This window comes from Aspergillus stella-maris (genome assembly GCF_047715825.1).
Source record: "Aspergillus stella-maris strain CBS 113639 unplaced genomic scaffold BDV14scaffold_78, whole genome shotgun sequence".
NCBI lineage: Eukaryota > Fungi > Ascomycota > Eurotiomycetes > Eurotiales > Aspergillaceae > Aspergillus > Aspergillus stella-maris.
The window spans coordinates 60,033-71,472 of NW_027396872.1; the positions used below are offsets into that span (position 1 = coordinate 60,033).

General features: G+C 51.3%; 6 protein-coding genes across 6 annotated transcripts; 3 read left to right on the forward strand and 3 right to left on the reverse strand.

Moving 5' to 3' along the window:
• Positions 1 to 828: 828 nt before the first annotated feature.
• Positions 829 to 1,829, reverse strand: BDV14DRAFT_204621 (uncharacterized protein; the record flags this gene model as incomplete). Its single annotated transcript, XM_073774558.1, has 3 exons — positions 829 to 1,512; positions 1,564 to 1,656; positions 1,725 to 1,829. 3 exons carry the CDS (start codon positions 1,827 to 1,829, stop codon positions 829 to 831), a joined length of 882 nt encoding a protein of 293 aa, XP_073623489.1.
• A 1,466-nt stretch (positions 1,830 to 3,295) lies between these two features.
• Positions 3,296 to 4,138, forward strand: BDV14DRAFT_192917 (TMEM53 family protein; the record flags this gene model as incomplete). The annotated part of the gene is made up of 1 exon (XM_073771690.1): positions 3,296 to 4,138. The coding sequence occupies one exon, from the start codon at positions 3,296 to 3,298 to the stop codon at positions 4,136 to 4,138; it is 843 nt and encodes a 280-aa protein (XP_073623490.1).
• Positions 4,139 to 4,301: 163 nt separating this feature from the next.
• BDV14DRAFT_141121 (Zn(II)2Cys6 transcription factor) lies at positions 4,302 to 6,131 on the forward strand. The gene is made up of 2 exons (XM_073766342.1): positions 4,302 to 4,471; positions 4,531 to 6,131. The coding sequence occupies exons 1-2, from the start codon at positions 4,404 to 4,406 to the stop codon at positions 6,077 to 6,079; spliced, it is 1,617 nt and encodes a 538-aa protein (XP_073623491.1). The 5' UTR covers positions 4,302 to 4,403; the 3' UTR covers positions 6,080 to 6,131.
• On the reverse strand, positions 6,132 to 7,162 carry BDV14DRAFT_141116 (uncharacterized protein). Its single transcript, XM_073766341.1, has 2 exons — positions 6,479 to 7,162; positions 6,132 to 6,407 (listed from the first exon to the last, which is right to left on the reverse strand). The coding sequence occupies exons 1-2, from the start codon at positions 6,987 to 6,989 to the stop codon at positions 6,184 to 6,186; spliced, it is 735 nt and encodes a 244-aa protein (XP_073623492.1). The 5' UTR covers positions 6,990 to 7,162; the 3' UTR covers positions 6,132 to 6,183.
• Positions 7,163 to 7,286: 124 nt separating this feature from the next.
• On the reverse strand, positions 7,287 to 8,265 carry BDV14DRAFT_182455 (putative short chain dehydrogenase). The gene has a single exon (XM_073770234.1). The coding sequence runs from the start codon at positions 8,251 to 8,253 to the stop codon at positions 7,423 to 7,425; it is 831 nt and encodes a 276-aa protein (XP_073623493.1). The 5' UTR covers positions 8,254 to 8,265; the 3' UTR covers positions 7,287 to 7,422.
• Positions 8,266 to 9,203: 938 nt separating this feature from the next.
• BDV14DRAFT_192921 (tRNA synthetases class I, catalytic domain-containing protein) lies at positions 9,204 to 11,231 on the forward strand (the record flags this gene model as incomplete). The annotated part of the gene is made up of 4 exons (XM_073771691.1): positions 9,204 to 9,578; positions 9,631 to 10,086; positions 10,133 to 10,262; positions 10,306 to 11,231. The coding sequence occupies 4 exons, from the start codon at positions 9,204 to 9,206 to the stop codon at positions 11,229 to 11,231; spliced, it is 1,887 nt and encodes a 628-aa protein (XP_073623494.1).
• Between the last annotated feature and the right edge of the window lie 209 nt (positions 11,232 to 11,440).

Here is an 11,440-nt window from a genome sequence, read left to right on the forward strand (position 1 = left end):
GAAAATGCCGACTCAATCGACGAAGAACGTAGATAGTTGCACCAACTCAAGAACCATCCCGACGGATTCCATCCAAGTTATACTCTTCCCCATCTTTACATGTACGGACCGATATTCTATAAATTCCTCAAAGTGGACACTTTGATACAAACGAAGCTCATACAAACGGCTCTACGAACAAAGGAGTCTCGTGGTTGTAATCTGGTGGGGCTACAAAGAGGTATGGTGCACAATGAGGGACAGCTTAGAGAATAAACGAGCTGAGACGCGACGGTGTTTCGGGTGTTAAATTTAGGTTACTTTGCTTGACTTCTATATTGTATGAACAGAATTAGATATCAGCGGTGAATTTATATGGCGCGTGATATATTAGCAGGATCCATGGATGGAAGTTGTGGGTTCTCTTCATAGCGGCTAGTGGCTACGCTGTAGTGCACTACTCAATGAGGTACTGTGCACATTAAGCTTCAATGTCTTGTGTGACGTTTTCATTATTGAATGAGATCATAAAAGTTCGGGGCTTTGAGTCTGTCTGTAGTCCGTAGCCGCGGGTACAATTAGCTATCGATGGATGGATTGATGGAAGTCAGCAAGCACAAGACTATATTCAACATTAACTACGTTTCAAAGGTAAGAGGACAGAAAGGCTAGAGATGTAATATAGCTATAAAAAGAAGCCAAAATAAAATAAATCAAATTCCCGAATAGATGTCATCTAGCAATACTATCATCCAACATCCATACATCCGCTGCATTACGCGGCCTATGAAACTGACGAAGCAACTATGGTATGCCCGGGTAAATCGTGCATCAACAGGCTACCCTACCCTACCGACGATACGCACGCCTCCTCCCCCTTGAACCACGCTCTTCCGGCGAAGGCGACGCAGATCTCCTCTCCCTCTCCCTCTCCCTCTCCTCATCCCTATACTTCCTCTCCCAGTGTGTCGGTGTCCTAGAGCTAGAGCTAGGAGTAAAATTATAGTCCTCGCCCGGCACAGGCGGGACATAAGGCTCGTACCAGGCGGGGTATCCGCCTACTATAGCGTCATAATGGCGAGGAGGGGGGGTGCCGTTTGAGAAGTGCCAATTTGCTCTCCAGGTGGTGGGTTGTGGGGGTGGGTTGTTGAGTTGGGGTGTTGAGGGTGTGCTCCAGTTGGGCAAGCTGAGGCCTGGAGATGGGGTGGTTGTTGGTGTTTGGTCCAGGGTTAGGACTGGGGTCTGTTCGGTTGACGGGGATGGGATTTCCTGAGGTTGTGGTTGAGAGGTTGATGGGGCCGGTCGGTGCGTCAAGTCCTGTTGAGCTGTCGGATCTATGCTCTGCTCGGGTTCTGTCGTCGGTGTCTCGGACGTCGAGGAATCCTGGGTCCGCTGTTGGACATTGTGATTGCCCAAGCAATGCCTAGGATCACGGTCCAGATGTTCCTGCTGCCTTTCTCTGAGACGCTTCCGCCTCTGATCCCGCTCTTCCTGTCTGACTTGCTCGTCCACGACCTTTTTCGATCCCTTTGCCTGTAGGATGTTAATAATGAGATTCTAAAGAAGATTATGGCTTCCGCTGACAGTAAGCGACGAAGGAAAGAAGGGGATAAAACTCACAATCAACTCCTTCATCCGCTTCCTTAGTTCCTTGAACTCCTTGCAATTCTGGTTCGACTGTGTTAGAGCGGAATGAGTTAGCTTGGAGCTTTTATACACTTGGTTGAATGGAGGGTTATACATACCCTCAGTTCTTCTGTACGCTTCATGGCCCACTGATACTTTGGACATGTTCCGTGTGTATGGCCGAATTCTCGGCAGCGGGGACACTGGGGTTCTTGGTTGGCCATCTTGTGGTAAAGTGTGGTAGGCGTATGGTCCAGGCGTGTCGGTCTGTTGTGGTTTGATAGATAGGTATGTATGGATATAGTCTCAGGTTAAGTGAGTTCAGATCCAGTGAATCAAGATTTACTAAGCTAATATCTGGATACCCTCCCTGCGTTCGGTATCAGGTGGAAAGAAGACACAAATATGAAACAAGACCTAAAGCTGATTTCCGATCGGGATGTTGTCGATACTAGGAAGTAAAGTCAAGCTCTGTTAACTATTAGCTGAAGGTATATCTAATGCAAACGCCAGTCAGACCTTGTTCATTGTCACTATTCAATCGGAATACGTTGTGAGATAGTAGGCCTAGACGCTCGTATGGAACCAACCGAGAGAATAGGACAGGACGGGTAGGTTCGGAAACAATTGAGTGCGAAAGCTCTCCTCAGAGTTCGAACACGTCTCGGCCGGAGGCTGCTGTACTTATAGACGAGCCGGCAAGCCGATACTGAGTCCTGAGACCAATCATGGACGGGTTGATTGCATGGTTGCGAATCTGTGAATGCTAAATCAGGATTCACTGGGAATTCACTCTACAAGTTGAGATACAACTACTAGTCCTTCTCTTACTGGGTGTGCTCTGGATTTCTGGAACATTCTTACTATACATAGATTCCATCCACCCTATCTATACCTATATTGTGTTATCAGAAGGGGCTTCCTATCACTTTCCCAACTCCATCTCCTGATGCCATATTCCTACTACATGAAGTGATGACAACAGCCCAACCTACTCTTTGTCTAGATAATTCTCACTTGTAAATCAATCCCCATTCTCAAAAATGTAAATTGTATCAGATGATGTATGTCGCACTTGAGCCCAATTCAGATATGGCCCATGTGCGGCGTAGACTTCATAGATGCGGCACCGATGCGGCACATTCAGGGTCTGAACTTAAGCCTCAACCACCAGATACCGAATTCAGCACGGACACTCTGAGCCCTTTATCATCAATTGCATACTTCCCTATATCTCTTCAATTGTGTGGGCGGTTTGTTGTAGCCGTTCGGCGGACCGCTGCTACCCAACCTCCTTACCTGCTCCCTTGAGAGGCCGAACGCTCGTAGTGATGTTTTTGAGATTTTCACCCGAGATTTAGGGGCCACTCATGTCTCATCGATTCTCCATTAGAACCTCCATTGCTGTCAATTGGTGCATCCCTGGAGAAGGGTACGGCACGTGACTAGGTAATGAAGCTTCACGTCTCCCCAGGTCTCACAGTTCCATCTGACACCTCCAAGATGTCCCATTGTGACGGCGACAGCAACAGCGATGCTGGCTCGGTTAATTTTTATTCCAATTACTTCTACGTCTAAGGAATCTATCAACCTAGATCTAGTGGGGGCTGCAACCTCAACACTCAGCGAGCGTGCGTACGTCTCCAACAACCAAGTCGCCATCTCCAAGTCTCCATATCAACCATCGACTATGGAGCAAGCTACCGGTCTGAAGACCATCGGTCAAGAGATCTACCTCCACGAACCACCTACTTCCGAGGCGCTGATCATACTCTGTACATGGATCGGGGGAGCCACGCCCAGACGGTTGAGCAAGTACACGAATGGATACAAGCAGCGCTTTTCAAAAGCTGCAATTTTGCTCGTACCGACTTCTATTCTAGACATTACCATCCGGACGTTCAACGCTGTGCGAGCGCGCCTGGCTCCGGCAAGGGAGGTAATCACGCGGTTCCTTCACTCCAGTCCTAAAGAGCGACCGATTCTGTTACACAACTTCTCGAACGGCGGGGCCAATATTGGTATACAACTCGCGAGAGCAGTCAAGGCACAAAATGAGGCGGATCACGCTTTGCTCCTCTCCGCACTGAGACTTGTCGTCTTCGACTGCTGCCCGGGCGATAGTTCGTTCCAGCGGACCTTCAACGCCGCAACGGTATCTCTCCCCGCGGCAAAAGATCATCCCTTCCTTCATGCGGCGGGTCGGTCCGTTCTGTACCCTGTTATTGGGACCATACTTGGACTTGAGAAGATCGGCCTCATCCAAAGTCTTGACTGGCTGAGGTTGGACCTCAATAAGCCTGAAGTGTTTGGCGGGTCAACCCGACGACTATATATGTACTCGATGAAGGATGAAATTGTGAGATGGGAGGATGTCGAGGAGCATATCGACGAAGGCAAGATTAGGGGATACAGTGTTGATGGGGTCCGTTTTGACACTGGGCAGCATTGTGCCCTCGTTGCGGCTGATGAGGAGTTGTATTGGAGGTCAATTCGACAGGCTTGGGATGGGACCATCAAAAGTCGGCTTTAATCCTGATCTCCAACGAAAACAATTGATCCACTTTTGTCATTGTCTGGTTAGTCTATACGCAGTCAGCTTTAAGCCTCGTCTGACAGTATATTAAATGACACCTCAGGCAGCAATGGTACTCGATTGGGGATAGTGCTCACCAGGGGAATCCTGCACTCCTTCAGCCCAAACACCGACTCCAACTCCAACTTCACCGTTTCTCAGTTTATGTCTGCTCGCAACTGATCTGCGACGAAGCAATGACTAAACTCCAGCCACGACCATCATGAACCCCTTGTTGCGACCGGTTCGATACAGCAGACTCAAGTCCAGAACCGGCTGCAAGACCTGCAAGTGCGTCCCCAGTCCCCCCTTATCAGCAGATAGCAGCTCCACTAACGGTAAACCCCCAGAATCCGCAAAGTCAAATGCGGCGAAGAAAAGCCCGCGTGTTTGCGATGCTCAAGCACAGGCCGAAAATGCGACTTTCTTGAAGTTTCCCCGACCAGGGCTCTATCCACAACAACAGCCGAATCCCGCGAGCGCCGCGCATTCGAGTACTACTTTTTCCACGCCGCGCCGTCGCTCTCCGACGCGCTGGATCTGGATTTCTGGCGCGGGACGGTGTTGCAAATTTGTGGGAGTGAGCCGGCTATTTGGGATGCTGTTGTTTCGCTTAGTACATTTTATGAGAATCCGCCTCCCCTTGGCGGATTGCCGACTTTCCAGATTGAGGATACGGATCGGTTGCCGCAGCTTCGCTCGCAGCAGCATCGCGAGGCACTGCATTGGTACTCGAGGTCGTTGCATAAGTTGCAGGATCAGATTGCAAATGGTGTAGCGGATCATGCTGTTGCGCTGGTGAGCTGCGTCTTGTTTATTTGCATTGAGATATTACAGGGAAATGTCAAGGCCGCGTTGGTACTTTATCATCAGGCGTCGCAGTTAATGGGGCTGGCGGCGATGACGGTGGGCAAGATTGATCCCGCAATTATGCCGATCTTACAGCGCATCGGCACGATAGCGGCTATTGTCAATGGGGGAATGCCGTTGCCGGATCGAAGATTGAAGAGTGTGTCGCAGTATGCTACCTTTAGGGATTTGGCGGGCGCACGAGCGGCGCTGTATGCTGTTGTTGTGGACTGGAAGACGTTTGACTGTGATGCTCAACGGGCGACTCAAGAATCACCGGTTTCGATACCAGATACGGATCCAGGACTTGATTTGAGACTGCGGCAGGTTGATCTCGAAAGAAGGCTTTTATTCTGGCATGAGCATTTCTCGACCATGCCCGAAGTGGTTGCTTATAACCGCGGGAAAAACCAAACGAAACCCCTATTTGTCGACATGCAAGCACATACCCACGGCATAACCGCCTCCCTAACAATGACATACCAAAGTATCCTTATCCTTGTACGAACCCGTCTTGCAACGACCGAATCATGTTACGACGAGTACAACAATGACTTTGCTGCTGTCGTCTCACACGCACCCAGCGCACTAGCCGCAACGAAATCAGCGGCTAACGGCCGACAACCCCCATTCGTCTTTGACATGGGACCGGGAATGTCGCTGCTCATCACAGTGGTCAAATGCCGCTCCCCGTCTATCCGACGGCAAGCACTCCGGTACCTCCGCCAGGCACCACCGCTACAGGGGATGTATTTTTCACACTCAGCATCAGACTTTCTAGCGGCCATTGTGACTGTCGAGGAAATGGGCGCGTCCTGCCCCACGGACGAGCTGCACCTTGCGAATGTCCTAGCCCGAGAGGGCAGACTCCCAAAAGAGAGCGAGCGGGTCTTCCAGCTGCAGATTGCGGCCTTACGAATGCCGTCGGGTGTAATGAGGAGTGCGCTGGTGTACACCCGAAGAGAAGTCGTTGATGGAGAAGAAACGGTGATTAAGGAGATGGCCGTTTTACCAGCGCGCTCGCCTCACAAACCACTTTCTATTCTTTAATCTTGATATACCCAAGCTTTCGAACAGAAGGTCTTCATCTAGATACGCCTGTATACGTAATATCACATATATCACCTATATACCCCATCCATCTAGTATATCCTCTATGCCTTTGTCTTTGCATCCAACTCCTTGATCCTTCTCGCCAACTCCTCGCTCTCGGTCTTCACCCACGGCATGGCGTGGTGGTAGTTGATCTCGTATAGACTCGTCGTGCTCGCATCGTAGTATCTAGCCAATTGCTCGCGGCCGTTCGTCAAGAACTCATCCTTGAGCCCGTGGACATGCAGCGTCGGTATCCGCACGATCTTTTCAGGGTTATCCAATTCTACAGCCACAGTCAGCCCACAACCCCACCATATCAATCCATGTAATAAGTAGGGAGAGGAAAGAACGTACTATAAGAAACCTCACTCTCCATCGGCGCCCCACCGCCATTACAACAAACGCCAAAACTCAACTTAATCCCCTTCCCGACCGTCCGTCCAGCCAGACCCTCCCCCTGCGCCTCCCAATTCTGCTGATCCAGCAAAACACCCCCCGCAACCCTCGTCCCCTGACTAAACCCCAATACCCCAACCCACTCATCAACACCAAACCCTGTTTTCCTAGCCCTCTCCTCCATGAGCCCCAAAACCCGACAAACACCATCCCTACCAATCCCATCAAACCCGCTCCCATCCCCAGAGTTGAAATTGATTTCGGCGCTGGGGTCGAACCAGGATTTGTATGGGCCGCACTCGTCGAAGGCGGGGAGGACGCCGGGGCCTGCGGAGCGGGTGAAGGGGCCGTTGAAGAATTCGAGGCTGTATTGAGGGGATAAAAGGGATGAGAGGAACGAGCATTGGATTTCGAAGATTTGGGCGTTTGAGCCCGCGCCGTGGAAGCAGGCTATGCGGTTGCGGGGCATGTTATCGGTTGGTTGGTAGGTATCGCGGTCGGTCGGCGGTAGGAGGGTGAATTGGCGCGATGCGACCAAGTAGTTGATATAGGGAGGATGCAGTCGGAGAGTTCGAATGCCTCGGCGTCAGGATAAAAATGTTACTCGGGAATATTGATTGGGGGCTGAACATGAGCTGACTGATTGACTTGGTGACTGCTTAGATGCGGTGGGGGCTGAGGGGTTGATAAGTTGCATAATAGTGCAGGCTGGATTGAGTTTAGTGTGCTTATGCAGGAGTTGTGCATATAGATTAACTTCTTGAGCTAGACAGCCTCTATTCTACTGCATATACTTCAAGCTATTGAATGCGAACATCGAATTTCCTCGGTAGCGGGGATATAAAGATTCCCCACTCCAGGTATACTTCCCCTATCGGGTTCCAGCGGTTCTCAACTACAACCTACTGCTTCTGCCCATTAATCAACCCCCCATCAACCAGTATCTCACTCCCCGTAGTAAACGTCGCCTCAAACGCTAGGAAGACCGCTACCTTAGCAACCTCTTCAGCGCTCGCAATTCGTCCTAGCGGCGTGATCTTTGCGCCCTCCTCTTCAAACCCGACCAGCTCTTCAGCCCTCACACCAGATATACCCATCGTCGGCGTCTTAACAAAGCCAGGCGCTACAGCGGTAACTCTTATCTGACGCGGTGCTAGCTCGGCGGCAAGTGTTTGGACGAGCGGTGAGACTGCGGCCTTAGACACTGAGTATACGCCCATACCCGGGAACCCGAATTTCGCTGAGACGGAAGATGTAAAGACCACTGCGCCTCCTTCGCGGACTAACGGCGTGAATCTTTGTGCAGCGAAGAATGCGCCGCAGAGGTTTGTGTTTATGGTCCTTGCGAAAGAGGTCTCTGTAACTGATTCGAAGGGTTCAAGGGCTGCGTAGCCTGCGTTGAGAAAGAGGAAGTCTATCTCCTCTTCGTTGAGAAAGGCGTTGACTTCTTCGGTTAGATGTTCAATATTTGGCAGAGAGGCGATATCGCATTGCAGGACGTGCGCTTTCTCGCCTAGTTGGGCTTTTGCGGACTCGATGGGTCCTTCACTCCGGCCTGTCAGGATGACTTTGGCGCCTTGCGAGATGAGGAGCGATGCTGTTGCTAGACCCATACCGTGGGTGCCGCCGATGATTACTGCGTTCTTTCCGGAGTAGGACATATTGACTTGACTTGAGACGGCACGACGTATAGCTAGTTCATTCAAATGCTGATTGTTATTGAGATACACCATCTCCGGGCTGTCCTTGACGGCTTTTTATACTCCCCTCTGACTTTCTCTCAGGTTCTTCTTCATGGTCCCTCAAAGCTGAATTTCTAATCTATTTTCCCTTGACATTTGTAAGCATGTCTTTCATTGCGTCGTTCCATGACTTGGCTGCTCTGATGGTATACAGCCGGACGGTTCAATGCCCTGGATATTGGCTCCGACCTCGTACTCGAACCTGGCAGGGAGTAGAACCCTACATCCAGCCAATACGAGACACGGAATTTGCCGGAATGTGACTCACGAGATAAGCGCAAGTCGTTGGAACTGCATAAATTGGATCTTGGTTCATCCGGTTTGTTAGCTGATTGGGCAGGCGAAGTAAGCATGCTGCAGATGGCATCGAATACAATTGTACTCAGGGCAGATTGAAGAAGTAAGAGAACGTTCAATGGCAGTATTCCTTCCGGGTCAGTCTAAAGGCGGCGTTCTCTGTTTCTGTCTTATGCTCGTAGTTTCTTTCACTTTCTGGGTGAGACTTGGCAGTACGGGAAAATATATAGCGGATGCCAGCAGCGGGATGCAGTTTATGGGGTCAAAGAAACGGTCGCTCCAGCCTCGAGAGTTTTATCAAATTAAGATGAGCGCGTAGGAAGTGGGTTAATTGATCAGATGCGCAAGATTTCGACTTCTGATGCGAGAGGGTTCAGTGTTTACCTCAACGGTTGATGGCCGATGAGAGCGGCTTATCACTCTAATGCCTGAGGTGTCAGATCTTATCGTCACGAGACTCCGACTACACCGCCTTCCCCATCAGGCACAAAGCCACAACCCCGCTGATAAGGTGGGACATTTTTGGCCTTTTTTGATTCAGATCTCCGTGACTCACCCTGCATTCCAGTCTCAACATAATATACCCGGTCTACACGGCCAATTCACCTTCTAACTCGAATAACACGAATATCAACACCATCAAAATGGCGGACGCCCTCGCAGAAGCCACCGCCAAGCTCGTCCTAGACGAAGAGACCGGCGAAATGGTCTCCAAGAACGAGCTCAAGAAGCGCACCCAGAAGCGCACGAAGAAGGCCGCCGCCGCTGCCCGCGCTGCAGCTGCCCCTCCCAAGGCTGCGACACCGAAGGCCAAGACCGAGACGAAGCCCGCTGAGGAAGAGACGCTGGACCCGGACGCGATGTTCAAGCAGGGGTTCCTTGCTAATGTCTTTCGCGAGCGGCCCGTGAAGCCTGTTGTTACAAGATTTCCGCCGGAGCCGAATGGGTACTTGCATTTGGGGCATTGCAAAGCGATTGCGGTGAATTTTGGATTTGCGAGACATCATGGGGGTGAGACGGTATGTTATACCCGATTCTACAATGTGGGGTTTCCGAGGCTGATTGGTATAGATCCTTAGATTTGACGATACGAACCCCGAAGCAGAGGAGGAGAAATATTTCAAGGCGATTGAAGAGATCATTCAGTGGCTCGGATTCAAGCCTGCGCGGATTACGCACTCGAGCGACAACTTTCAGCAGCTGTACGACCATGCGGAGAAGCTCATTCAGCTCGGAAAAGCCTACGTTTGCCATTGCAGCGATACAGAGATCAAGCTCCAGCGCGGAGGAGAGAACCACGGCGCGAGATACAGGTGCAAGGACGCGGAGCAGGACGTCGAGACGAATCTGCAGAAGTTCCGGGACATGAAGGATGGAAAATACGAGCCTCAGACGGCATTTTTGCGTATGAAGCAGGATATCGAGAACCCGAACCCTCAGATGTGGGATCTGGCTGCGTACCGTGTGCTGAAGAAGGAGCACCACAAGGCTCCGGGCTGGTGTATCTTCCCCACCTACGATTTCGCTGTATGTACTACCTAAATGTACAAGGGGTCTATGCTAACTTCAATAGCACTGCCTTTGCGATAGCATTGAAGGCATTACGCACAGTCTCTGTACGACCGAGTTTGTCCTGTCGCGCGAGAGCTACGAATGGCTCAACTCGAACCTCGAGGTATACGAGCCGATGCAGCGCGAATACGGTATGTTCTATCCCCGCAGTATTGGGCTGCGCTAATTGAGTAGGTCGTTTGAACGTCAGTGGAACCATTATGAGCAAGCGAGGATTGAAGAAGCTGGTTGACGGTGGATATGTCCGATCATGGGATGACCCCCGTCTATACACCGTCATTGCTCTCCGCCGTCGCGGTGTTCCTCCAGAGGCCATTCTCTCCTTCGTCAACGAGCTTGGTGTCACCACCGCCAACTCCGTTATCAACATTGCCCGCTTCGACCAGACCATCCGCACATACCTCGAGCCTCGCGTGCCCCGTCTCATGCTTGTGCTCGACCCTCTTCCCGTTGTCATCGAAGACTTTTACTCTCTTACCCCCGAAGAGCTCGACCTTGACATCCCCTTCTCTCCCAAGAACCCCGAAATGGGCTCGCACAAGGTGCCATTCACAAGGATTGTCTACATCGACCGCTCAGATTTCCGTGAGGAGGATGCCAAGGGCTACTTCCGTCTGGCACCCGGCAAGAGCGTCGGTCTCTGGAAGGCGCCCTTCCCCATCAAGGCGACCACATTCACAAAGAACGGCGACGGCAAGGTCACGTCAATCAGCGCTGTGCTCGACCGAGACGGCGGCAAGCCCAAGACCTACATCCACTGGGTTCCTGAAGAATCGCGCAAGGTCGAAGTTCGCATCCACGACCCTCTGTTCAAGTCTGATGAACCTGCTTCGGTTGAAGGCGGTTTCCTCAACGATATCAACCCCAACAGCGAGACCATCTACCCCGATGCCATGATTGAGCCAGGATTTGACGAGATCCGACGGAGAGCACCTTGGCCCGAGGCCGCTGGTGAGACGAGTGAGGGCACACCGCGACCAGAGACAGTACGCTTCCAGGGTATGCGCGTGGCATACTTTGCCATGGACTCCGACTCAACAGATGACAAGGTTGTTCTGAACCGGATTGTCTCCCTGAAACAGGACACTGGCAAGGCTTAAGCAGACTAAACTAGTAACCGGCCGGACCCGGCCAGCGCGAGACTTCGTATCTCTCTCGCGGGCATGACGGAGTTGTGGAGTGAACAGGGAGCATGCAGATAGAAGATTAAGGCGATATTAAATAGTTTCTAGCGGGAATCCACAATAGATTGCGCTTCTTCACAGGGGGGTGTTTGTCAAGCTGACTCGTTGAGTGTTCAGGCGATGTA